The 25,382-nt window shown below is 45.6% G+C and overlaps 1 protein-coding gene across 2 annotated transcripts; it reads left to right on the forward strand.

Moving 5' to 3' along the window:
- Nucleotides 1–611: 611 nt before the first annotated feature.
- On the forward strand, nucleotides 612–19,785 carry RAB35 (RAB35, member RAS oncogene family). 2 transcript variants are annotated; one of them, XM_015425313.1, is made up of 6 exons: nucleotides 612–876; nucleotides 7,019–7,069; nucleotides 8,418–8,541; nucleotides 14,438–14,562; nucleotides 15,456–15,580; nucleotides 17,682–19,785. In XM_015425313.1, the coding sequence occupies exons 1-6, from the start codon at nucleotides 825–827 to the stop codon at nucleotides 17,808–17,810; spliced, it is 606 nt and encodes a 201-aa protein (XP_015280799.1). In that variant the 5' UTR covers nucleotides 612–824; the 3' UTR covers nucleotides 17,811–19,785. The 2 variants fall into 2 exon arrangements, with proteins under 2 accessions (XP_015280799.1, XP_015280800.1); XM_015425314.1 differs by lacking the exon at nucleotides 15,456–15,580 and having other exon boundaries at nucleotides 17,682–17,785.
- Nucleotides 19,786–25,382: the final 5,597 nt, after the last annotated feature.

Raw genomic sequence — 25,382 nt, forward strand, 5'->3', positions numbered from 1 at the left:
AGGCTGACTCTGTACCAGGCCCAAGGTCACTGAGCAAGTTTTCATACAAAGTGGGGGATTCGAACCTGGGTCTCCTAAATCCTAGTTTGAAACTCAAACCGCTTACACAACACTGTCAAATGTTTAAGCTATGGCACTCTGCACATTCTCAAAGTCATCTTTGTCTTCCTATGTTCCAGACTTGACATATATAGTTGAAAATACATTCAGAAGAAAAGTCCGAGCACTGGCAAACCCTGTCTGAAGCTCAGCTCTGGCCAGATAATCTTCTTCCCTTCAGGTAAACCTGCTAGGTGAGGAAATGGTTCACCAAAACCCCTCTGCAGACAGGGAACACAAAATGCATGCGCAAAAGCACCTTTCTCCTTCTCCCGCCGACACACGCATGCGCATTAGACTTCCTTTGCGCATGCGTACTTGTAAGGGAGAAGCTGGAAAAGGGAAGGGAAGCGGCCTAGATGGATGTGTGGAAACACGCGGGGGCCATGATAAGAAAGGGAAGAGGAAGGAAATGAGCCAGGCCTGTAGGAAGGAAGCCGCAGCGTCCGAGAGGGCAGGGAGGAGGGGCCGAGCATGCGCAACGGTGTATCCTAAAGCAGCTGGCCGTTTCTCCAGCTGCCCGGGCGGAGCGGTGCGCATGCGCTTTCCAAACAGAGGGGGAGTCGTTGCCGTCGCCCGCTTTGCTGCTGTTGCCGCCGCTGCTGTCAGTTCCGGCTGCTTAGTGAGGAAGAGGATCCGGCCTCGGAGTTGCTTCCGCCGCCGCCTGTGGAGACTCGGCCCTCTCCCGACCCTAGGAGCGCCCGCTCCTTCCCCCTCCGCCGGCCATGGCCCGGGACTACGATCACCTCTTCAAGCTCCTCATCATCGGCGACAGCGGTGAGCGGCAGAAGGAGGGGAGGAGTGGGCGGAGCAAGGCGGGACCGGCCGGAGGAGCCTCCACTTGGCCCACCCTGAGGGGCGCGGGAGGGAGCTGAGGAACGGCGTTGGGGGAGGGGGTGGAGAGGGAGACCCCATTGGTGGGTGTGGGAGTATGAAGGAAGGGGCTATTGGTGGGCACTGAGAAGAAGCCCACTGGTGGACACAGTCGGTAGGGGGAAGAACAGGTGTTTTGGAGGGAGGGGTTGCTTTGGGAAGAGGCCTGGATTGGCCAGGATGGGGACAGTAAAGAGGTCGCTTTTTTTAAAAAATGCATTATTTGCTTGTGGTCTGACTTGGCTTAGTCTGCCCCAGGGTAGTGGTGGTGGTGGTGGTACAGAGAGGGAGGCAGTCACCGGTATGCTGTTTCTAAAAGGGTAGCATGCATTTAAAGAAATCACTTAGGGTTACTGTTTATCGTGATGGTCAAACCGTTTCAGATTTGTTGTCTTGCTGCGACAGCCCTGTAAGGTAGATTTCGGTGTGACCAAAACCAAATTGTGGATGGAGCTGTTGAGACTCTGAGAAAGCAGCTTGCCTATGGAGGTTGTGGCGGAGGTGAGATTTGAACTGGTGGTGTCCTAATCCTTATTCGGTTTGCTGTTCCGTGACAGCTGCATATTTCATGGCGGTGGCTCCAAGGTAGTGCCCGTGGGTATCGTGGTCTCCACCAATGCGTTTCTTGGTGCTCACTTGCTTCTTGATCAAAAAGACAAGCCTGGCTTTTCTCTACTTCAGTCGGAAGTGCTTTTGAGGAGCAGAGGAGCTGGTGTTGTGTCTGCAGGGAGCACCCATTTGGGAATAGGTGCCTTCATCAGCACAGAATGCTTGGTTTAGAACCTCATAATATTTTGTGGATCATTCTCTGTGACTATTCCCATCCCTCCATGGCAGTTTTGTGGTGGCATACCTGTCTGTTGTCAAAACTCCAAGGTTGGGCCTGCTTCATAGATGAAAACAGGGACACGCAGTACAATATTGACTGTGACTGATTTCGCACATGTAACTTACCCCTGGTTTTCGGCGGGGCATTTTGCCCTGGATCGTTCGTGGTGGGAGGAAAGCTGTACCATGGCATTTTGTACCTGTGCTTCTCTGTGCATGAGCATTAAGAGTCAAAATGCATCTGCCCTTCACCCTAGGTATTTTGACTTAGAGAGACTCAGCAGATGGAGGTTGAAACCCGGGTAACTTGTAATACGCATGCATTCACGGTAGCAATGCTTGTAAAAGACATATTGAACATGAACATGCACCTTATAATCTACTCGGTACCTCAGGCCAAACATGCTTTTTCAGCTTCTCAACAGACCTTAGAGCAGGTTAGGACACAAAACTGGCTTGCGACTCTTTCATAGGTGAGTTGTGTGAGCCTAGGAGGGAAGAGTAAGAACAGGGTGAGCTAAGAGGGTAGACCCTGAGAGGCTTGAAGGCAAATATGGTCTTGTCTCAGCAGAAAGTGAAAGATGGCTGTGGAATCCAGTGGGTCATTCAATAATGCTATATATTTTAAATTCAAAGTATGAAAATTGAATATTGTTCAGTGTTAACTAAAGTGAGATTCTGTGGGGGCAGGGGCACCATGAAGTCACTGCAAGTAGGTCCTAGAGACTATAGAAAGTGTAGAAGAGAGTCCAGCGACAAAAAATCTGAGTGTCATTGTGTTAGGTGCTTGCAGTGAAGATAAAATGAGGAGGAGCCTTTTATAGTCACTGTCCTGAGCTCTGGAGGGAGGTGAGATGCAGATACAATTGGTAGCAAAGGAAAGACTGTAAAGCATTTTGCAGAATGTTTTTTAAAGTACTACATAAATAATGAGATGGAGTAAGATCTGAAAATGACAGCATGTAAACTCTTCCCTTCTTCATGATCACCAAACCCCTACCCAGATGTTGGTATCCTGTGGGTGCTATCAGTTATGTAGCACCATCAGTATACATGGTACATCACACAGTGACATAAAAGTCAGGTCTCTGCTTCATTTAGGGTCCTCAAAGTAGAAAGCGAAAAGCACAGTTACAAGGAAATTAATATGAGCATATAGAAGATGCACATACTTAAGCTTCATTTCACTTAAGGTTTACTTTTAATTTGTATCTTGCCCATCGCCAAAGGAGCCCAGAACAGCAATCTGGCCTCACAACAATCTTGCCAAGTCAGTCATGCTGACAGGCAATAGCTTGCCCAAGGCCATCCAGTAAGCTTTGTAACTGAATGAGGGTTTGAAATTTGATTTCCATCTACCATACCTAGCATGGGCTTCTACCATACACAGTCTTTAAAAACAGGACAAACTTCTGCTGTCTTTGAACTGTGTCCAGAAATAAGAATCAGCCACTGAGTACGCCCTTTGTGCATTTAACAACCACATTTGGCATAGTATCATGTATTAAGATGCAAAGCGGTTGATTTTTAGGTACTGTGGTGGGGAGGTGATCTCTCAGTGTAGGTGTTGAGGTTTGTAGGTCATCCTACGAGGAGGGCTTATGTGCCACTGAAAAGTACTTATTTGTTCCAGAAGGCTACACTTGAAACAACCGCATCACACAAGCAGTAGCAAATAGCAGTTGCAGAAAAAGAAATCCAATTCATTTGCAAGGCAAGAGGCAGTGCACAAGCATGTGAACAAGCTGTGCTTCTGCCTGTCACAGAGTTGATTGTGACATCTCAATAGGGCCTATGAGTAGCGATTTGGATGCTTGAAATGCACCATGGGAATGCTGCGTATTTCCTGCACAAAAATGCTATCTGAGTAGAAAATGACCAGTGTATGAAGATGTTCTAATGACTGTGACTCTTCATCTATTTTCTTGGTTTTTCCTTGAGAGAGCCTTCCCCTCCTTGTGGGATAACCATCCTTGATCATTTTCTGCCCTAGTAGGTCTTAAAGAGTGGGTGAATGCAGCTGACCACGTACCAGTGGTCACTTACCATGATATGCTTGCTGCCATGTTGTCTTGCTGAGTGCAGAGGACAGTCTCACAACATCAGTACCTGATCAGAAAATGAAGGAAGCCGTGGAGTGGGAGGAGTCTCCTCTCCGCTTGGTAGGACAATTCAAATGATCCACTTACTAAGTGGTTACTTGTGCATTGTGGTAGATTAAAACGAAGCAATTGTTTGTTGATAGCCACTCGGTGTCCCATCCAGTCCCCTGACAAAAATTCCGTTTTATCCCAGTTGCCTGAAAAAAGGCTTGTGTGGGGACAGTGGCCTGTGTTTGCAATGTAAATTGTGTGTGGCTCATCCTACATCACAGAATTCCTTATGCTCCTCATTTTGCATGTTTTATCTTCTCAGTCCTGTAAGGAGGGTGTCTTGCCCCAGTCTGCCCCGTGAATTGATTCCATACATCCAGGAAAGACAACTGTCTCCATGAAAGAATGGAAGCTAATCTTCTGGCTCCTGCATCAACTCTAATCACTCCCCCCCCCTCCCATAACCAGGCTTGAAACTCACATTGAACCATTGTTTCAAGCCCTGAGCCTCCATGCCCCTGAGCTCCTCTTCAGAGATATCCATTTTTCCCCTTTTAACGGGAAACATCAAACAAAGTTAAAACCCTCCTAATCTTTCCATGTATCTGTACAAAGCAAAACAGAAGTATTGCTTCCACAAGCCGAATTCATACCAGCAAGCAGCAGGGCTGTCTTCCTTATCAGCGTGTGTGGAAAGTCCCATCTTCATCTGTAGCCCTCAGCCAGTCTTCAGTGAATCATGCGGGGGGTGGGGGGCAGGTGGGCTACTGGTGGAAAATGGCAGGATTGGAATAGTTCATTTTGGCCTCGCAGAGTGCTTGTTCTTGCTTGTTGTGTTATTATTACAGTTGTCGATCAGCAGCAGTTGCCATTTTCCTGTGGAACTTGCCGTTGTAAGATATTTGAGATGCATGTTGTTAAGGTTCAGAAAAGGTAGCAAAAAGTTAATTTCCCTCTCAAACCAGAATTTGCATGCATTCTTGTTAGCCAGAGAGATGGAAAAGACTGAGGAGCTTTCGAAAGCGCTGTCTTTTAGAATTGGGGAAGATTTTCTTCACAACATAAACTAATCTAGACTTCTTCAGGGCAGTACTGTTTCAAGAGCTGCATGTGGTGGTGGAGCAACTTAAACAGGCACATACCATAGCAAGTCTTATTACTCATTTTACCTTAATCCCAGTCGCTACGAAAGCCAGGCCAAATAAGGAGGGCTGGTGACACTCCTGCAAAGATGCTCAGGTTATAGAGTGTCTCCCAAGTTCCACTGTGAGTGTTTCTGTCCAGGTGTGGTACGCAGACACAGTGGTGAAAGTACATGGATATGGGCTGGAGTGGTGGAAGGTTCAGGGGAACTCTGGGAATACTGTTAAATGCTGGAAAAGTCTGCAACTTGTTTTATATTGCTGTTGGAGCTGGTTGGCTGGCTGAACATCACCATTTGAAAATTCCCTCATAGCAGGGATCAGCCTTTCCAATTGTTGCTTCCCCTGCCTCCATGTAGTCATTGTCATTCCCTCCCTGCCCTCACCTGACCCTTCAGGCAGAGTTAGGACTGGGGAACCCCGGGTTCAAATCCCTTTTCTGCCATCCTGTCCTCTACCTCACAGGGTTGTTCTAAGGATTAAATGGGAGAAGGGAGAGCCACATATGCCCATAGCTACTTGCAAGCTGCCTCAAGCATGTTTGCTGGAGGGATGGCATAGAAAAGTTAGATAAATAAATGCCACCAAGCTTCTTGGAGAAGGAGCAGGATAAATATGTGATAGCTGCTGCATGATACAGTGGCCATCATTTTTTCTCTTGTTTGTGATAGTCCTGGGATCCTTTTCTCTCTTAGTTGGAGTTGTCAATATTATTTAAGTCACATGGATTCCTTAAAGAAGTGTCAGAGCCAAAGATGGGAGAGACATTTGCTAAATGGTTGTAGCCAGAGGAGGGAGGGTGGGACAACAAAACCAATATACCTGCAAGAGCTTTTCTAGTGGCTTTGTGCAGAAGGTTGATCTCAGTCAGGTTGTAATGGGAAATAGAGGAGGAATCTCTGCAGTCCGCAGGGGTTGAATGCTTAGAGGGGTTTGTTGGCCAGAGTAGGAAGCCAGTCCAGGTGGTGGAGCACTAGAGAAGCACTCAGGTAGCATTTGATCGTCATAGCTGTTCACAGCATTTCACTTTAATGCATCTTCTTTGTTCTTCTGTTGTGGTTTAGTGCCCTCAGATGGTTTGACTTTAATATGCATTGCATTCATTGCAGCTTTTTTATTCAGGGTCCAAATTTTTTTGGTCTTCCCAGATTAGAGTGGCCCATCTAGACCATCATGGTTTACTCTGACTGCAAGTAGTGCTCCAGGGTGTCGGGCACAGGCTTTTCTCTGCTCTGCTATCTGGAGATGCCAGGGATTGAACCTGAGACCTTAAGCGAGTACCCTGCTACTTAGTTTGCCTGTGAGATAGTAGGAAGTTAACCTCGTAGTATGTGTAACTCTATTGCACCATAATATACTTTTTTTTCTCGGATGTACTTGAATGTACTTTGGCCGAGTTCTACAAGTGCGGTTTTAAAATCTGGTTCATACAAAATAACATTGATTGGATTCACCTTTGTGTTGAAAACAGAAGTCTATAATGCTCCTTGTGATTGCATTGCTGAGTGTCATTATGCTAAAAGAACAGGAGAAGGGCAGTCATTTTTACTCTAAAGCAGTGGTGGGCATTTGGACTGTGTTTCTGCTTTCAAGGAAGGCAGAATGAAATGAGGTTTTCATCCTCATGGCTGCAGACTGTTGAAAATATAACTGCGTGTGTTGCTTTGCGTCTCACTGTAAACCTCCCTCTGTATTTGTGCATCCTTTTCACTCTGCTGTGCCCAAGCAAGACTGTCAGTTTTGGTTAATGCCACTGAGATATGCCTGTGCAAAATATGAGATTCTGTGTTTTTCCTTAACATCCTTTTGGCTGTGCTTGGACGCAGCTGCTGGATTGCTTTTCACTGATGGGCTGACTGCAGGAAAGAGCATTATATACAAATCCCCAAGTGTTTGGAATTTAAAATGACATGCCCCAACCTCTTGCTGCTCCCATTCTACTTTGCATTTTAGTAGCTGTTGTTTTTCCCCTTTCTCTTTCAGGTGTTGGCAAGAGCAGTTTGCTGTTACGGTTTGCAGACAACACTTTCTCGGGTGAGATGGCTGAGGGCGATTCCAGCAGAGCTCCAGAAGACTTTTAATAATATGCAAATAATCCTCCAAGAAGTTATGTAGGAAATGGGAAGGTGTTTGCAAGCAGGGTGCTGAGATAAGGACATCCTTGTCCACTTCCTTAGACCTTGGGGACACCAGGGTCAAGAGCAGACCTCTTCCTCTACAAACACAATGTTCTTGGTCATGGGTACTCACCTCCTGTCACAGAACCCAGTGGGGTCAACAAGATTAATGAAGCTGAGTGATAGATTTCTTGGCTGCAGACTAATTTCTTCTTTCTTAAGTTTAGCATATGTGAGCTGTATATGCGTGTGAGAACAAGCAAGTAGGGGTATCCATTGTGTTTGTGGTAAAGGGTGCATGCAAAAGTAAAGGCATTACACCCTTGCACAGACCTGTGGAAGTTCAGAGGTTATTGTAGCCTGATCCCAACCTAGTTTTGGGGACCCTGGTACCTCTGCATCAGTGAAATAGCGAACCATCCTGTTTTTCATAGGCTACATGTCAGGGGTGGCCAAACTGCAGCTCGGGAGCCACATGTGGTTCTTTCACACATATCGTGTGGCTCCTGGCAAGGCAGCTGGGGAAGGGGAGGGGAGGCATGCCTCCCTGATTGGTCTTGCCTTCCCCAGCCAGTGTTCCCTTCCCTGGGTAGGCTTGGGGGGGGGGGGGGGGGAGAGCAGAGAAAGAAAGCAACGTTAATTTTAAATGCGTTCTCAAAGCACCCCTCCCCCAGCCTACAAATATCATTGGACAAATAAATATCATTATCAATATCTGTTTTTACCCCTTTTGTTTTTAATTTTGGCAGTCTCAGTATTAATCAAGAACAAATTTGCATATTTTCAAAAAAACACGTGTGTAATATTTGTTCATGTCTCGCGGCTCTCAAATATCTAACGTTTATTCTATGTGGCTCTTACGTTAAGCAAGTTTGGCCACCCCTGCTATACGTAATGCTTTAAAGTAATTTGGAGAGGGTTAATAATGTGGGCTTGCATTCAGTGGTTACATTAGCTCAAGGTAGTTCAGTCCTCATTCTGAAATGTTTTTTGTGTGTGCAGTTTCGGGGTGGTGGTTTCCCATTGTTAGGGGTTTTGCCTTTACTCCAGGGGAAAGGTGACTTTCTATGGGGAAACAACAAACAATATGCTAGCTGTTAGATCATTCCAGTGAATTAATGCAGTCAGCGTAAAAGCTTTCCTGATTAGTGCTGAAACCTATGTATAGACACCAGAGTACTAACTGAGGCGGCTATCTGTGTTCCATAAGGGCTGCATAGCTTATAGGATTGCTTTCTTTTTGCATATGGATTGTCTCTCTGCAGGCAGCTACATTACTACAATTGGGGTAGACTTCAAAATCCGGACAGTTGAGATTAATGGAGAAAAGGTGAAGCTACAAATCTGGGATACTGCTGGACAAGAGCGCTTCCGGACCATCACATCAACGTGAGTGTATTGAGTAGGGCTGCTGACCAAAGAATTAGATCATCTGCCTTGCAACTGATGAACTAAATTTAAACAAATACAAGCAGGGGACCTCTGTGGACTCTTGGGGAGGAGAGAGTGCTGTGCAGGGCCAACTGGCTAGGTGATGTCTGCTGCCATATTTTGGATTGGTGCGTCAGTGGGGCAGTTCTGCACATGTACATGTCTGGGGGCTTGTTCCCAGGTTTGCAGAAACCTTAGCACTGGGAGCCTCACCGTTTGGGTTATTGTGATCTGTACTCGATGGGTGGGGGGGAGAATGGCATTAATCAGTATAAGATGTATGTTTACTCAATCCACAATGGGTTCCTCTCTGAGATGTTATAAGAATTGTAAGACAGCACTCATTATTCAGTTGTGAGTTACCATTTATTACTAAAAGGAAAGGCCATCTGTAATATTTCGCATTATGATGATGACTCATCACAACCAAAATAGCCTTAAAAAATCAACTCCATGAAATTGGACCCAATTGATTTTGATAACAGTTTATAGTTGATTACCCATTTCAATTGATTAAAGTTCTCAGCCTTAGTATTTTATGTTTCTCTGTTCTTCAGAACAGAGTGCCAGTAAATAAAATAATAAAATTGCAGAACAAATTTTGCAGAATATAAATTCAGATGTGGCCAATGACCATAATTTATGCAGGCTACTGCAGAATGCAGCTGTTCTTCGTGGAGAATTGCAGATCCTTTGGTACAGATATTGATGTCCAAATTTGTATTTTAAAAAAGTATGCATGATACACACTTTTTATATTGTTGCACTGTATCCTGCATTAAGCTGGAACATGCCGAATTAGGGTACCATGTTCAGTCTTGTTCTTGGTTGTGAGTTCGTCATAAGCAACATGGATGAACTTATAATGTGGTGCTAGTTTGGTGTAGTGGTTAAGAACATGGACTCTAAGGGAACCGGGTTTGATTCCCCAATCCTCCACATGCAGCTGCTGGTGTGACCTTGGGTCAATTACAAGTTGTTTCAGAGCTGTTCTCTCAGGAGCAGTTCTCAAAAGAGCTCTCTCAGCCCCACCTACCTCACAAGGTGTCTGTCGTGGGGAGGGGAAAGGAAAGGAGATTGTAAGCTGCTCTAAGACTCCATCGGGTAGTGAATGTTGGGGTATAAATCCAATGTCTTAATGTGTGTGGCAGATGTGAGACTAAAAATGGTTTGCTTCCCTGGAAGCCCTGTGATTCTAAAGAACAGGTACACTGCCTCCTCGGTAAGTGATGTTGGCATGAATGTGTGATAGATCAGACACCTTTAAAAAGTCCACGTGTGGAAGACAGATCAGAGTGATACATTGACAACGGATTCTCCTCAAAATTATCTTGAGAGATCATCTTAAAAGGCTGAGATTTGGTTCTCAAGCCCATCATGAGAGAGATTTTACACCATCCAGGAAAGAACTAGAAACATGCTCGTAGCCCAGCTCACAGTAAACAAGCTGAATGAAAAAGCGAAATCTTTGACAGGTGCAGTTCCACTCTCCCGTCATCATGAGCAAGGCTAGAAAACAGAGTACTAATGATGAGTGTCTTAAGTGTGCCACTCAGTTTATTATTATTTTTGTATCAAGGGTGGAAAAACGTCACTATAATCAACCATGAATTAAAAAACAAGATACAATTAAGGGTGTTGGAGGGAGGGTTTATGTATTGCAAAGAACTCAAGTACACGGTTCCTTCTTCCCCTCTCCAGAAACAAATGGCAGCCATTCAGTTATATGCAGGAAAAGAAGGGGTGTACTCAGAGGTGGTGCTGGAATAGTAGCTATACTTGCACCTGCCTGTGACTGTAAGGTGAGATGGCCTTTTCCATGCGTAGTCCATTTACTTTATCTCACAGAACTCAGAGCGTCACAGAGAATGTGCAGAAAGAAACTTCCTTTTGTTATAGCCCAACTAATCCAGCATCCTGTTCTGGGTAGTGTATCTTAATCATGTTAGAATGTGGTGGTAGTGAATAATAGTATATTAGGAAAAAATGGTGTTTGGGTGTATTCTGGGTAGGCATACATATATTGCATTACAATAATGGCTGAATGGAACCTCAGTGTTCGGAGGTGGTGTATCTCATAGAACTAGCTGTGTGTGAGGGGGTAACAGCCTACGAGGGCTGTTGCCCTCTGCTTCTTCTTGTGGCCTTTCCAAGGATATCGGGTTGGCTGCTGTGTGGAACAGGATGCTGGACTAGTTGGGCCATTGGTCTGATTCAGTATGGATCCTTGCTTGTTCTTATGAAAGTCACCGTTCCATGGATTCCAGATGAAGTTTTCATACTGGGCATAATAATAGCTCTGTGGAGAGCTTGTTCTCTTCAGAACGTCATACTCTCCTGTACTCCAAGATGTTCAGGAAAAGATACATCTGGTTCATCAGCTACTATAGTTTTATTCTTCTTGGTGTTACATTCTGAAAGGAAAGAAGGCAAATGTAAAAGTAATTTGGATCTCATGAATCTTTTAAGTGCAGTAACTTCCCTGCCACTTTTAGTAGTTAATTTTTTCTTGGGTTCATTGTCCAAGTTGGATTATTTACTAGGTAGGGATAAGAGTATATCAGCATTATAAATTTCAACCATTTTACTAGTGATTTTGTCTCCTCAATGAAACATGGGACATATATTTCTCAGAGGATGCTGCTAGTGATCCTCTGCAGTGAAGTCTCAGCAGTCTTGCCAGACTACAATTCCCAGGATCCTCTTAGGGTAGCTCTGACAATTAGGGTGGTATAATGCTGGTATTGATTGATGCCCTTACTCCATAGCTGCCTGCAGTGGATGTTAGGCCACACTTTGATCTAGACCAGCTGCTGATTAGAAAGTGGAACTTTTTGCATTGCCCAGAACTCATTAGGCATAAGCTTTTCAAAGTAGGAAGCACAAAAATCCCATACTGTGTGGCTCGGTTGCCTCCCAAGACAAAGAAAGATATCAGTACTGGTGCATGAATTAAATTCCCAATAGGCCTTGCTGAAGAGAGTGAAGTTGCAGTGTCCTTCCAGGGATCAAACAAAAAGTGTTATTTTTGGAAATGTCTGGGGGAAAAGACAGGATAAAGGTTTTAATATTTTAATGCCAATAAAGGCATTTGTTTGTTTGTTGTTGACAGGATAAAGGCATGTTTTATTAGGGATTGTACAGGGGTAGAGGCTGTCCCCAGCACAGTAGAGCCACTGCCTTTGGACAGGGCTGGAGAATTGTCAGCAGTAGATGGGAGCAGTGTTCCCTCTAAGCTGAGTTAGTGTGAGCTAGCTCACAGTTTTTTAGCCTCTGGCTCACACATTTTTGTCTCAGCTCAGGGAGGAGGGCTCCAGAGCAAACTAATTTATGCAGTAGCCAAATCACTTGCTCACAACTTTAAAGCCAGTAGCTCACAAAGTAGAAGTTTTGCTCACAAGACTCCACAGCTTAGAGGGAACATTGGATGGGAGTCAGCTGTGTGTTCTTTGGGTCTGCCTTTGCCTTTCTTGACTGATACAGGAAGTGGTGTGGGGGACTAGCAAGCACACACGCCAGTTTGAACACTCCCCTGATTTCCTTGCAGTCCCAAGGCATATCCTCTGAAGCTTGTGCTGAATGGGTGAGCTTCAGACAGGAAATAATGATGTGGTTGAAACAGGCAGGGACCGCTGGCTTTCTTGTAGATTGGGGTGGTGGCAGCGTGTGGGTCAGCTGCGGCGTGGCTCATCGGTGCTGTGTCAGCAGAGCTTTTCCTGCATCTGGCTGCAGGCTTTAGCAGAGTTAAAACCAGGCCCTGCAGGAATACTTGGAAAAGAGATTTCGGATGTGAACAGGAAGTGTTACAGATCATCTTTTGCCACAAATCCACATTGTCAAGTAAAGGCTACGCCCAAGGCTGATGGCACTCACACGGCAGTTCCCCGGATGTACTAGAAAGTCCCAGATGTGGTATTGAGCTCTGAATCTCAGCTCTGATTTTTTTTTAAAAAAGCAACTTTCTGATCCATGTAGGTGTGAAGCCGTGATTGATCAATGCCTGGTGAAATGTCAGAAGCCAGAATTTCAGAATCAGACTTCCTGTGGTTGGAGGGTGGGGCTTTATTGACTTGTATTTTCCTGTCCTCTTACTATGGCTAGCAGAAGCAAAATAAGAGTGTAAGCTGCTCAAGTCACAAGTGATTTGTGCGGAAATAAGTCCTGCATTGGGTAGGAAAGAGACTTTAGGAAGGAAAGAGGAGGAATGAAAACAGGAGGAAGTGCTGATCGTGGAGGGAAGAAGCCTGGGTGAAAAGATGGTCTTCCAGTGGGGGAAGGAAGTCAGAAGGCCGGTAGAAGAGTATTCTAGGGCAGGGAGCTACAAGGGCAAAGGGATGCAGGTGGGGGAGTCTTAGGTTTAGAATGGATCAGAGTTGTAGGATGAAGACTCTGAGGAGCAACATAGTGAGAGAGAGAGTAGGGAAGAATGGTATGGGAGAGCAGTGCACGTTTACACAACTTGGAGTCTGATATTCACTTATTGGGAGGGGAGTTAAATGTTCCATATGCCTAGCTGACTCTCCCAGCATCCACAGTATATAGAAACATAGAGTTGGAAGAGACCTCGAAGACGAAGAAGAAGAAGAGCCGATACCCCACCCTTTTTCAAGAACAGCTGTGCCAGAGCTATGGCTTGCCCAAGGTCATCCAGCAGGTACAAGTGAAGGAGTGAGGAATCAAACCTGGATCTCCCAGATTAGAGTCCGCGCACTTAACCACTATACCAAACTGGCTCTAGTCCAACCCCCTGCACAATTGCAGTGGATTGTACCTGACGTAGTCCCACTGAAGTTCTTTAAGGCTGCATCTGGTAAATACGCATTAGATAAAACAGAAGAGGTGCAAGGTGAAGCCAGGTGACTGGCCCACAGTGGTGATTAATGCATAATAAGCCTATCGACACGTGAAAGCCAGCTCTCTTCTCCCGCCCCCAGCAACTTAATCCATGTTGTGATTAGGCTTTTATTTGTTGTGCCATCAGCTCATGTGGCACTTTACAAAGTTAGATAAGCAAATAAACAGTCTCTCCCCAGGGAGCTTTCAAATAGACTCTGAGGCAGACAGTGCAAGAAATCTTTGGAACTGTCATGTGGGAGTGCTGTCTGTGGAATCCATCCATTGCTCCAAGTTCTTCTCAGTGCTGTAGGACTTGTGTCCTGCCCTGCTCAAGCTTGCTCCCTGCACAGCAACATTTCATAAGAACATAAGAGATGCCAATGTTGGATCAGGCCAAAGGCCCATCCAGTCCAACACTCTGTGTCACACAGTGGCCAGAAATACCAGGTGCCATCAGGAGGTCCACCAGTGGGGCCAGGACATTAGAAGACCTCCCACTGTTGACCCCCCCCAAGCACCAAGAAGGCAGAGCATCACGTGCCCCTGAGTCCCTATCTATACCCTTGTGGCTAATAATTTCCTACCCAAATGGTGTTGCACTTTCCATAATTTCTTTCTTTCTCTGCAATAACCTTTGAATCCTTCATGCTAATCTGCTTCGAGCCAGTAGTGACAGCAGTTGTCCAAAGCTCACAAAGTCCTCTCCATGGTAATCTGATGCTTCATTGCCATCTCCTGCCAATGCTGCATCCCACAGATTCATTTCCACTTCCTGCATAAAGCGCTTCCCCCACAGTGTTAAAGTACAGAAGCAAAAGGAGGCAGTCTGTCCTTGCCTGTTTTTCACATTCAGTGGGTTGGGGTTTGCTCCTTTGAGGGCCAGCTGTGGAAAAGCAGGCTATAAATTTAAATATGAAGAAAAGATGTAGACCTAAAAATGAGTTTCAAATCAATTCATTTAGGGAAGGTGATGGATTACTGCTCTGAAACATGGATTGATGTGTGTGTGTGTCCCCAGGTACTATAGAGGAACGCACGGGGTTATTGTGGTTTATGATGTCACGAGTGCTGAATCCTTTGTGAATGTGAAGCGATGGTTGCATGAAATAAACCAGAATTGTGACGACGTCTGCCGGATATTGGGTAAGCTGCCCCATTTCAGTAGCCGTTGGGCCTTGTCAGTCTAGCTGCCCAATGGCTCATTCATGGTATTGCTTTTATCACGTGATAGCAAGTCTTGTGTGGTGGCAAAGAGGCTGAGTAAAGTCCTTGGTTCAAGTCTCTTATCAGCTCTAAGTGCACTAGTGGGCCTTAAACAAGCTGTTATCTATTAGTCCATTCCCGGATGCAAAATGGGCATGATGACAATATTGGCTAACCTAACTGTGCCGTAGGGGTTACCAAAATAATGTACGCAAGGCGCTGTATTCATCTCTCATACAGCTGTTACTTCACAGCAGTGACTCCATATATACCACTAGGGATGGGCACGAACCGGGAAAATGGAGGTTTGTGAAGGTTCATGGGATCTCACGAACCTTCCCATTTAATGAACCGGTTTGTGGTTTATGATGCGGTGAGGTTTCCGGGTCACCACTTCCTGGTGACTTCACCACTTGGATGTCACTCATGCGCTGCGCAGCTTGCAAAAGCTTTTGCAAGCCATGCCACACATGAGTGCAGCCCAAGTTTGCAAAAGTCATTTATAGGGTTTGCTTTAATTGACTTTTATAAGCCACGGTGCGACTCACAAGTGAACCCAAAAGTTGTCAGCTTGGTCTCTTTAAATGCCTTCTCTAAGCCCCACCAGCGGCACCAGCGTGTCTGCCAACATGAATTGCACAAACCTCCTAAAGCCACCTGAGACGGTCGTGGCAGCGGGATGGCATGAACCTCAGTTTGCGAACCATGAACCGGGCCCAGTTCATCATGAAATTAGGTCCATGAGCCAGTTAGAACCCATTCCTATATACCCCCATGGCTTTATGAGTTGGACCCTAAGAATTCTGTAATGACCTCATTGTTATTACTTATAGTCGGCAATAAGAATGATGATCCAGAGAGGAAAGTGGTAGAGACGGAAGATGCCTATAAATTTGCTGGGCAGATGGGGATCCAACTGTTTGAGACAAGCGCCAAAGAGAACATTAATGTGGAAGAGGTAAGAGGTGCCTGGGGCAAGGCAGGAGGTGGGGGGAGGCCATAGGGCTGCTGCCTCTGTGAAGGAGGTCCATGAATGTTCTTTCCTACCTTAAGATTTCTGTCATAGAGGAACTGGGAGGGGATTGCACAGCTACGTAGCCTGGTCGCATCCATCTTTTCCTGCATAATGCTTTGTGAGACATTGGAGCAGGAAGCAGAGGGAAGCAAAAGCTACTTCTGGTGTGGGCGTGCAAGTCCTTTGGGATGGGTGCCACCCTTGGAAAGGACAAGCCAAAAACGTGATGGTGACAAAGTAGTAGCTTGTTGTTTAGAGCCTGCCCTACCTGTCCCTCTGTGAAGTGTTTCCTTAGAGAAAGCTTGTTCGAAGCAGGCATAGAGCAGCCTGCACGCAGACCCATGAAGCTGACTGCAGCCTAGCAGTCACGTATGGTGGTCCACCAGGGACTTGATGTGCTGCCTCCCTTTTGATGTCTGGAACTGCAAAAACAGAAGGGGGGAAGTGTGTCAAGCACATGGCAGGCCAAAGTGCTGGGCTGTGTACAACATGGTGGGTTACAAGTTGTGCAAGCCTGTGGAACAGGTTTTGCAGTTAGAAGGGTAACCAGGAAACAGAAAAGCAAAATTTCTTTCTCCCTTGCTCAGCCATGTCCCAGGAGCTAAGAACAGTCTACATACCCTGTTGATATGAAGAAGTCAAGCTGTATCTTAGTAGAGTTGTGGGGGGGAACCTAGTGGAGGAGGAAATAGTTCTAAAGGTCAGTTGCCACCCATTCAGGGAAAATCTTGGTTATGTTCTTGACTTGCAGTTTGCTACCTCTGCTGCAACTGTTCAGCCTTCACTTCGTGCTGATTAGTTTGAAGAGTTGTGGGCAAGTGGGCGGCGACTATACCTGACTGCCATGACCCATGCCCTGACCCAGTCTCATCAGCTCTTGGCCCTGATTAGTACTTGGGTGAGAGACCACCAAGGAAGTCCATGGTCTGTACAGAGGCAGGCAGTAGCAAATCACCTGTAAGCATCTCTTGCCTTGAAAACCCCATGGATGTCCCCATAAGTCAGCTGTGACTTGATGGCACCACACACACACACAACCTATGACCCATGCTGTCTTTAACACCCCATCTGGCATTCTGTGGAGACTCCCGACGGTTCTTCTTTAGTATATACTAGTGGGCCACAGCAGAAGCTACTAGCTGCAGCCTTACACAATTTTTGGTAACAAAGCTGTCTTAAAAAAAAAAAAAGGATTATAGTGGGATCAGCTTCTCTGTTTTTAAATCCAGCTTGGGTTCAGGGACAAACAGTGCTCCCTCTAAACTGAATTAGTGTGAGCTAGCTCACAGTTTTTTATCCTCCGGCTCAAACCTTTTTGTCTTAGCCCAGGAAGGATGGCTCCAGAGCAAACTAATTTATGCAGTAGCCAAATCGCTCGCTCACAACTTTAATGCCAGTAGCTCACAAAGTTGAATTTTTCCTCACAAGACTCTACAGCTTACCCCCATTTTGGTTTTACTTTTTAAATGGTTGCTCAGGAATTGAGAATTGTAGTACTTAAATTCTGTATATAACACAAAAGTCTTATGAAATTTCCCATGAGGTTCTATCAGTTTTATGAAGCATTGCCAGGATAGGATCCTTTGGAGGAATTCTGCAAACAGAAGGGGGTGGGATTTTCACTGATTTGCCCCCTCATGTTATTCCTGGGAAGTCCCTGGAAGGAGTATTTTGTGCTATAATGGGGGTGGGGAGAGGCAAGGAAGGTCCAGTCTGTTGATAGAAATCCTTTCCATTAGTGGAAGTGTTCCTTGGGATCCAAGCCTAGATCGATTTGTGTTAGCCAGGGTTCACACACAGAGATCATGCTAAGGCAGGATAAAGGAGGACAAGGATGACTTGTAAGAGAGGAGGAGCTTGGGTGGAGGGGAACCTGTGGTCTTGCAGCCAGGACTTTTACGTCCAACCAATGGCCAGTTAATGTTCTGTCTGTGTTTGTCTTGGTTTTAAGATCAGCTGGTGCAACCCTGTTGTAAGGGGAGACTGTCGCTGGCTTGCTTCTGCCCCTTCCCACTCTCATCTGACTTCTTTTCTCTCTTGCAAGATGTTCAACTGCATCACAGAGTTGGTTCTGCGAGCAAAGAAAGACAACTTAGCAAAGCAGCAGCAGCAACAACAGAACGACGTGGTGAAGCTAACGAAGATTAGTAAACGGAAGAAACGGTGCTGCTAATGTCCTTTCTTCTGCGGCAGAGACTGCCCACTCAGACAGCTCAGCCCTTCCAGCCAGACTCGGGCAATTCCGCTGGGCTAGGCCTTGGGAGGACTCGGTTTTTTTCTCAGTTTGTGCCGTTATTTAAAATGAATTCTCTCCATGTCTTCGGTCAGGAGGCACCTTACCACAGCAGTGCCAAGAAGGTATTGGATGGAGGTGATCCCTCCCCCTCTCTCCTCCTTGCTTTTTCAAGAGCATCTTGTAGACAAAAAATGACTTTGCCTACCAAGTGGACTTTTGATTCTAAAAGTTTGTACATAATGTATATTTGCTTTAACCAGCTGTGTCTGCCCCTGATGTCGCTTCGGCTTCTGCCTTCTTAATCTCAACCAATCATGTGTTGTCCAGAGTTCCTACTTTTCCCCCCCCTTTTCCAAAGAAACAGAATAATGTCCTTACACAGAGTTGGCATCCACTGCTCTCTGGGCCTTTGTTAAGCTTCCAAGCTAGGAATTGACATCCTTGGGGGCTTTCAGTTTCACTCACTGCCGAGCTCCAGGTTGCATTGGGAAGCGTTCTGAGATTCTTTTCCTACATTCCAGAATTGCTGATGCTGCTGGAGCTGACGGGGCAGTCCTTGGAATAGCTGCATTCTTGACTCTCTGCAGTGTGGTAGAGCGTAATGAGAAGTGCACCAGGCCATTTGTTAAAATGAAACCTTTGGGGTTTGGTTTAAAACAACTTTTTTTCTAATGACATTAATCTCCTGTAGGATCAACAAGAGCTACATAATTGTTATTTGGCCAAACATCCCTTCCCACCCCGTTTCTCCCCCATCCATCATTCAGTATCCAGTTAAAAGGGTTGAATTCAGAAGTGCTTTTCTGAGGGACAAAGTCTTTGGAGTGTGTATGTGTTATGTATAAGTGATGAAAAGTATAGGAGGGAGACTCTGGCTCTTCCAAATGGTGCTTGCAACCAACAGCTGTTGCCAGGCTATTTCCAAGGTCCTCCGCATTAGAATGGATGCTGTCTTCTAGATATCAAGACCACTTGCTTGGGTGATTGGATCTCCTTCAACAGTGCCACTTGGCTCTTGTTAGGCTGAAGATAAAATCAGGATTCTTCTGGTTACCATGTACTTCAGTAGGGGAATAACCAGGGCTCAGCTCCTTGGCATTTAAAAACAAATGACCTCTCCTAGCATATTAAGAGGGTATTGCCTGGGCTGTCAGAGACACCTGATCATCAAACTGAAACAGATGTGTGCTTTGTGGCCCCTGAAGATGATCATGTTATCCAGAGGCCCTCCAATGTCAGTAACCCTTTGGACTTAGAATCATGCAAGAAGGGCTGAAAACCTTATTTATTTATTTTTGTTTGCCTTTATTAACATGCCCTGATTGTACAATCGCATCACAGGTAGTCTGACTTTACAGTCATTTCCTTGCAAATAATGAATGTGATGGGCCAGTGAAAGCGTTTTGGAGAAAAAAAAACAAATAACATCCTAGCTTTCTTATCTTCCACCACCAACTTCTCTGTGCATCTCTTGTAAGTTACTTTCACTAATTCAAAAAATGTGAATGTGAACTTGAACAATCCAGTTTGGAATGAGTTTCTAGTGTGAGAGGCCTGTAGAAATGGCAGAGGTTATCTCCGTTTGGATCTGTCTGCCTGAAGAAATTGTGTCTCCTCCTTGTGGGCGGGGTGGGGTGCAGTGCGTGCTGTCAAGTTGCAGTGGTCTCTTGGGAAGAGGGAACACGGGTGTGAGCTTTGCCAGTCCAGCAGTACAGTTTTCTGGCTTTGAGGCGTGGTATGCTTTTTCAATGCTGCTTTCAGCCATCTCCCTTGCTCAACCTCAGCTCATCGTTAAAGGAGGTTGTACAGTGTTAGGCTGCTTGGTGGGTGACACCTGCAGGGAGTATTAAAGGAAGGGGGGGGGGGGGACACTGAATCCTTAGCAGTGCTGATATCAAGCAGTGGAATGTCTAACGGGTTTGCTAGGATTATTTCTGTATATTGAAACTTTCTAATTAATGCTTTTTAAATAATTTTAAAAACTAAAAATAAAGGTGCCAAGCTGCCAAACCTTCCTTCAAGGGCTCTCTGTCTTCTTTGTTTTCCCCAGCTTTGGGTATAAAATGTAGAGCCCTGGTTTCTGCAGAACTCCAGACACCATTCAGTTGAATGTCTTGTGTAGGTACTTGCCAATTTTAGTGTTCATGTTACACAAAAGGAGTGAGAGGACTCTGCCTTTGGAAGTGAGGTTTTGACCTCCAGAGCCTCTTCCCTCTCTCCCATTCCTGTTGTGCTGCTCTGTTTAGCCAATGATATTTGTTTGCCAGGTTGCCTTCCTGAACTACCATAATAGGTATTTGTAAGCTACCCTTTTAGTAAACTCTGTTCTTTTTTTGTTCTGGCTTGAGATATACCTACACTACAGGCTTCCAGTACAGAATTGTCAGCAACTCTGAACTACAACTCCCAGCCTTCTTTGGGAGAAGCCATGACCATGTTTTAAAAGAGATAAGGCTCTCGTTTAGATACTTGTCTTAAATTGCACTGATTGCAGTGAAGCATTAGATGTGTTGTAGGGTGACACGGAATGTTCAGTGGTGCTCTTATAGGCATGCTGAGGAGCAAGGGTGTAGAGTAGTTGGCGGAGCGAGTCCCTCATTGCGCCATCTTCCTTCAGTCCTTGTCATCCACCATCTTGTGGCATATCTGAATGACTTGTTATCCAAAGCCGTCTTTGCTGAATTAACTTACCCTGGCATAGTCATAGCCAGACACAAATGACTCAGCAGGGGATCTCTGGATGAAATAGAGAAGCAGCCTGATAGACTCACCCTTGCTTCCGTCTTTTCAGACTTGGTTGCGTTTGCCACTTGTCAGGGAAACAATTGGTTGCATCTCTCTTAACATCTGCTACAGTGAAGTCGACTGAAACATAACTAACTTTTCCCCCTGAAACTGGGTCTGAGAAATTGAGGCAGTGTGGGTGATGAAGCACGGTACTTGGGAATGGGTTGACAAATTAACATATTGGGCAGGATGGCATTTGCCCATGTTCCCATGTGAAAGTTCTGCTTTTGCATACAAAGCATCTGCTCTGCCAATGAGCTACTGTCAAACTTGGCTGGAAGTCTACAAGATGGTCAGCCTGAGGACAATCCTTTTTTGCTTTGTTTTAAAGGAGATAAGTAACTAAGTTGGCTGGCATAATTTCTGCCCCAAGGAAACTGGTGCAAAGTGTTACAGCTGGAACATAACCACCCTTCCTGCCACAGAATAAGCATTGCAATTGGATGCCTTGCCTTGCCCAGTTCCTAGAATTTTAAAACTGTAGAACAAATGGAGTTGTTGTGGACCAGCCAAGCCCAGCAGAGCAAAGAGACACGGAAGACTCCTCTGAGGAAGACGCAGCCAGCAGACCTAACCCCCCAACCCACAGCCAGTGGCAGAGGTGCTGCAGGAAGAGGCAGTCTCTGAGGGGCCAGACATAGATCCTCAGCCAGGAACCAGCACACAGGCCCCTTAGCCTCCCAGCTCCGGGCGGGCACCCCTCCCCCATCACCAGAGCTTCTGGAACGCCGTAGGAAAAAGATGACCTAGCTGCACAGCACCAGCAGTGAGGATGAGTGCTTGCAGGAGCAGGACTGAGGCAGCTGGCATGTGTGTGATGCAATACAGGCTGTTGAGCAGTGTGATGCGTAAAAGCAGCAGAGCAGGGAGTGGCTGTGTGGAAGCAACTCATCCATTAGCTACTGACCTTGTTGCCTGTGCTATGGATTGACTTCTTCGTCTCGACCCTGGCCTGCACCTTCGTATCTTTGTTCTTGGATTTCTCTTTGGGCTTGAAGCTGTGCACGTTGCCTTGCCTACCCTGTGCCTGAACCTTGGAACTGTATTTTGACTCCTGACCCTGGCATTGCTTTACAAACTCTGACGCCTAGAAACTGTGTGCCTGCTGTGGGCCAGTGATCAGGACAGGAGTGATCTGATTGCCATTTGTACATGTTATTTTCAAATAGCTTTTGACAATGTCCAAAGGCTCTTAAGAAAATTTAGCTGTAACAAGATTACAGGATAGGTCTTCTTGTGGACCAGTCACTGATCTTTAAAAAGGCAAATACTAGCCTGTAAGGATAAACATCTGTGTCCCCAATTATCCTGCGCTCTGCAGGCTGACCAGTCAGGTCTCCTCTGGAGCAAGTGTCCTAAGGTCCTGACAGCCAGGAGCATCAATAGGTGCTGGGAGCCAGGAGCTAGAACTGAAGGCAAGGTTTCACTTGCAGGTTCTGACAGGGTGGTCTCTGGCACATTGCTCACTGGCAGCTCTGCCGTGTCAGGCCTTCCCCGATCCCCGCAGTCCTCCTCAATCAGTGGTCCTGGTTCCTCAGGCTCTTCCACTGAGAATTCTGACTCTGAGTCACTAGTTGGGGAGGGTCATGAATGAAACCAGTGGAGAGAAATGAAGGACCTGCAGTGAGGCTGGAGCTGTGTAATTTATTCATAGACTGTCTGCAGTAAGAGGTGGAAACAGAAGTAGCCTGGTCTGTGGACTGTTCACACTGGTATAATCCCAAGCAAACCCAAGCAAACTCAAGTCCTCATTGTGAAAATGTGCAAAGGCTGAGGCAATCTCAGAAAGCAGAATTGCTGAATGTGATTTCCAGTGGGAAATGCTTCAGAGCCCTGTAAAGTGCTCTACCCTGCCTTGTCATTAGCACAAGCAGAATGAATGATCCAAAATATGGCTTAATTGCATAACTTACATAGGATGCAACTGGGTTTACATTAATCTATCTAGAATACTGATCTTTTTATCCTCAAACGAAAAGTACACAGAGCCCTCAGACTCAAAGATGACGATGGTTTTAGTAGAAGACTTTTACTCCTACTTTACCACATTGAATTGTCTTGACAAAAATAAACCACCTGTACACCACATTGGTCAGACTGTACCTGCAGTACTGTGCAGTCCTGGAGGCCTTGTTTCAGAATGAAGTGGGTGCAGAAGAGAGCAATAGGATGATCCGGGGCCTGGAGCCTGAGCCCTACGAGGAAAGGCTGAGGGACTTGGGAATGTTCAGTCTGGAGAAGAGGAGGTTGAGGGGGACACGATTGTTCTCTTTAAGTATCTGAAGGGCTGTTCCTGTTGGCAGCAGAGGATAGGACTTGCAATAATGGGTTTAAATTACGGGCAGGAAGGTACCAGCTAGATATTAGGAAAAACATTTTTTAAAAAAGTAGTTCAGCAGTAGAATCGGCTGCTGAGGGAAGTTGTGAGCTCCCCCTCACGGGCAGTCTTCAAGCAGCAGCTGGACAAACACTTGTCGGGGATGCTCTAGGCTGGTCCTGCATTGAGCAGAAGGTTAGCCTGGATGGCCCCTTAACCAAATGTTAAAAATAGCCATGGAGCCTGTCCCAGTTGGTCTGGTACCGTGGGCTTACCATCCCAGTGAGCAATTCACAAAGACAAAACCCATAGAAAGGACTCTTTTATTTGGACGAGAACTATTTACAAAAGAAGCAGTAGAGCAGTGTTTTCTACTAAAATATGCCTTTATAGAATATCTTATAAAAACCATATATTTATTTACATTACTGCTACATACAAAAATTACTGCACTGTGTGGTATGTACATACCTACATAGATACATTCTGTCTGTTCATCCCTGCTGTGTGCTTTTTTTTTTCTTTTTTACACTCAGTCCCCAAGGGACCTGTTGACAACTCCCAGGCACATCTCCCTTTTCGGTAAAAGCATACGTGGGACTAATGGCCAACTGATGTTCTTTGGAGGTGCAAGTTGTCCCTAGAACCTGCCATCCTATGGGAAAACCAACTCTATTTTAGTCCTCTCTTTGCCTGTATTCTAAGTTCATGCAGCAAATAAGACACAAGCTCATTCCTAGGTTGTACCACTGCAGGTGGAGGGATTGAATGATTTAATTCCTGCAACACAGATAGTTAGAGGCAAAGGAGATAAGTACTAGCTTAGCATTCTCTGCAATGCTCGTTTTACTTGTGCAGAATTGTTTTTTCCATGGAGCAGGGTTCAGGCAATTCTTCTACCTGCATTCTAAACTGGGGCAGTGCTGGAGCAACCTTCCTCCCCAACTATTGCTGATGTGAACCTCATGTACCCCAACCATTACCTTTTTGCCCGCTGTATACAACAGAAGATGGCTAGATTCTGGCTACACATTCCACTTGCCATGTGTTTAGGGAGCCCATCTTTGCCTGATGAGACCTCTAAATTCTCCTGCCTAGAGAGGCAAGGACAGGTGGAGAGGATGACAGGTGAACACAGCGAAACAGGACTTGCTGACTGCTATTCTCTCAGCAGAATGGCTAATTTCCCCTGCTCCTCTCCGTCCCACCTTCCAGGGAAGACAAGTTGCTAAATACAGAGACGAGCACTGTTAGACAAGGAAGGAGAAAGGGGACTAGCAACTCCTGCCCTCCATCTTTGGCTCCCGCCTACTCAGCCTGTTTCAAAGTTCTCAGTCAGCAGAGCTTGGTAACCTCCGACTTCTTTTCAGGTAGGAAATGTAAGATGTAGCCAGCATCTATTGATGACGCATGAAGGGGTAAAAGATGGCATCATTGTCTAAGCGCAATAACGGACATTTACAAAGTTTGATAAGACTCTGTGCAATTGTTTTTTAAGACCACCCTTTTCGGTAATGTCTCATGATCTCCCAACAGCCTGTTGACCTCTCCCCAGAATAAGTGAGAAGGAAGAAAACAGGCCCATACCATTTGCTCAGCTGCCCCCCACCCCACCCTGGAATTCATAATATGAACCAGGTTGCAGGCCCCACCTAAATTTGTCACCAAAGACCCACACCTGGTTATGGTTCAGTAAAATCACAGTGCAGTGCATGAGTGCGGCTTGCTAGAAACCTGTCTGGAGGGGCTGTTCTGATAGGGCAGTAAACTAGAAATACAAGTGAATGAGAGGGCACTGGCTCACTCAGAAGAGGCCAGCTTCTCCTTGTTATTGCTTTCCTTCTTTTTCCTCCCACAAAGCTGTGGATGATGGCTGGCTAAAACATTATAGCAAATAAGTCTTCACCCACCCCATAGTACAATCGGACCCTACATAAGTTTACACAAAAGACCCCAAATTCAACGTGACTTCGTCCCAAGCAAGCATGCATAGGGTTATAGATTTTGTTGCATAGGAGAGCGTGCTCATTCGCAGTCTGAATCAACAACTGTACATTCTAGCAAGATGTTTCTTGTTCCTCTTAAATCTTCCTCAAGCTGTTCTCATCTTGGCATGCACCAAACAATGAAGAACAGGACCCAGGTAGAGCCAAAGAGACAAAAATTACTTTGAACACTGGAAGCAGTTCCTGACACATTTTAAAAATCTTCATGAGAGAATCTATGAGAGTCAGTCAACCTTAGGGGAAAAGCCTCAGAAACAACAAACAACACAAAGTTAATTTTCGGTGTAATCTGAATTCAACACAAGTTTTCAAATTTTCCTGCAGAGATCACAGTTACTACTATGGGGAAACATCCTTAATTCTTAAAACAGTAGCAAGTGATAACATAGCAAACCATTC

The sequence above is a fragment of the Gekko japonicus genome, unplaced genomic scaffold (genome assembly GCF_001447785.1).
Source record: "Gekko japonicus isolate JY-2015 unplaced genomic scaffold, Gekko_japonicus_V1.1 scaffold135, whole genome shotgun sequence".
NCBI lineage: Eukaryota > Metazoa > Chordata > Lepidosauria > Squamata > Gekkonidae > Gekko > Gekko japonicus.

Bases quoted from the DNA above. Each gene is read 5' to 3' on its own strand.
- RAB35 (XM_015425313.1), top strand. From the start codon at position 825: ATGGCCCGGGACTACGATCACCTCTTCAAGCTCCTCATCATCGGCGAC. The intron at 877-7,018 runs GTGAGCGGCAGA...TTTCTCTTTCAG, and splicing joins CCTCATCATCGGCGACAGCG to GTGTTGGCAAGAGCAGTTTG. The intron at 15,581-17,681 runs GTAAGAGGTGCC...CTCTCTTGCAAG, and splicing joins AGAACATTAATGTGGAAGAG to ATGTTCAACTGCATCACAGA.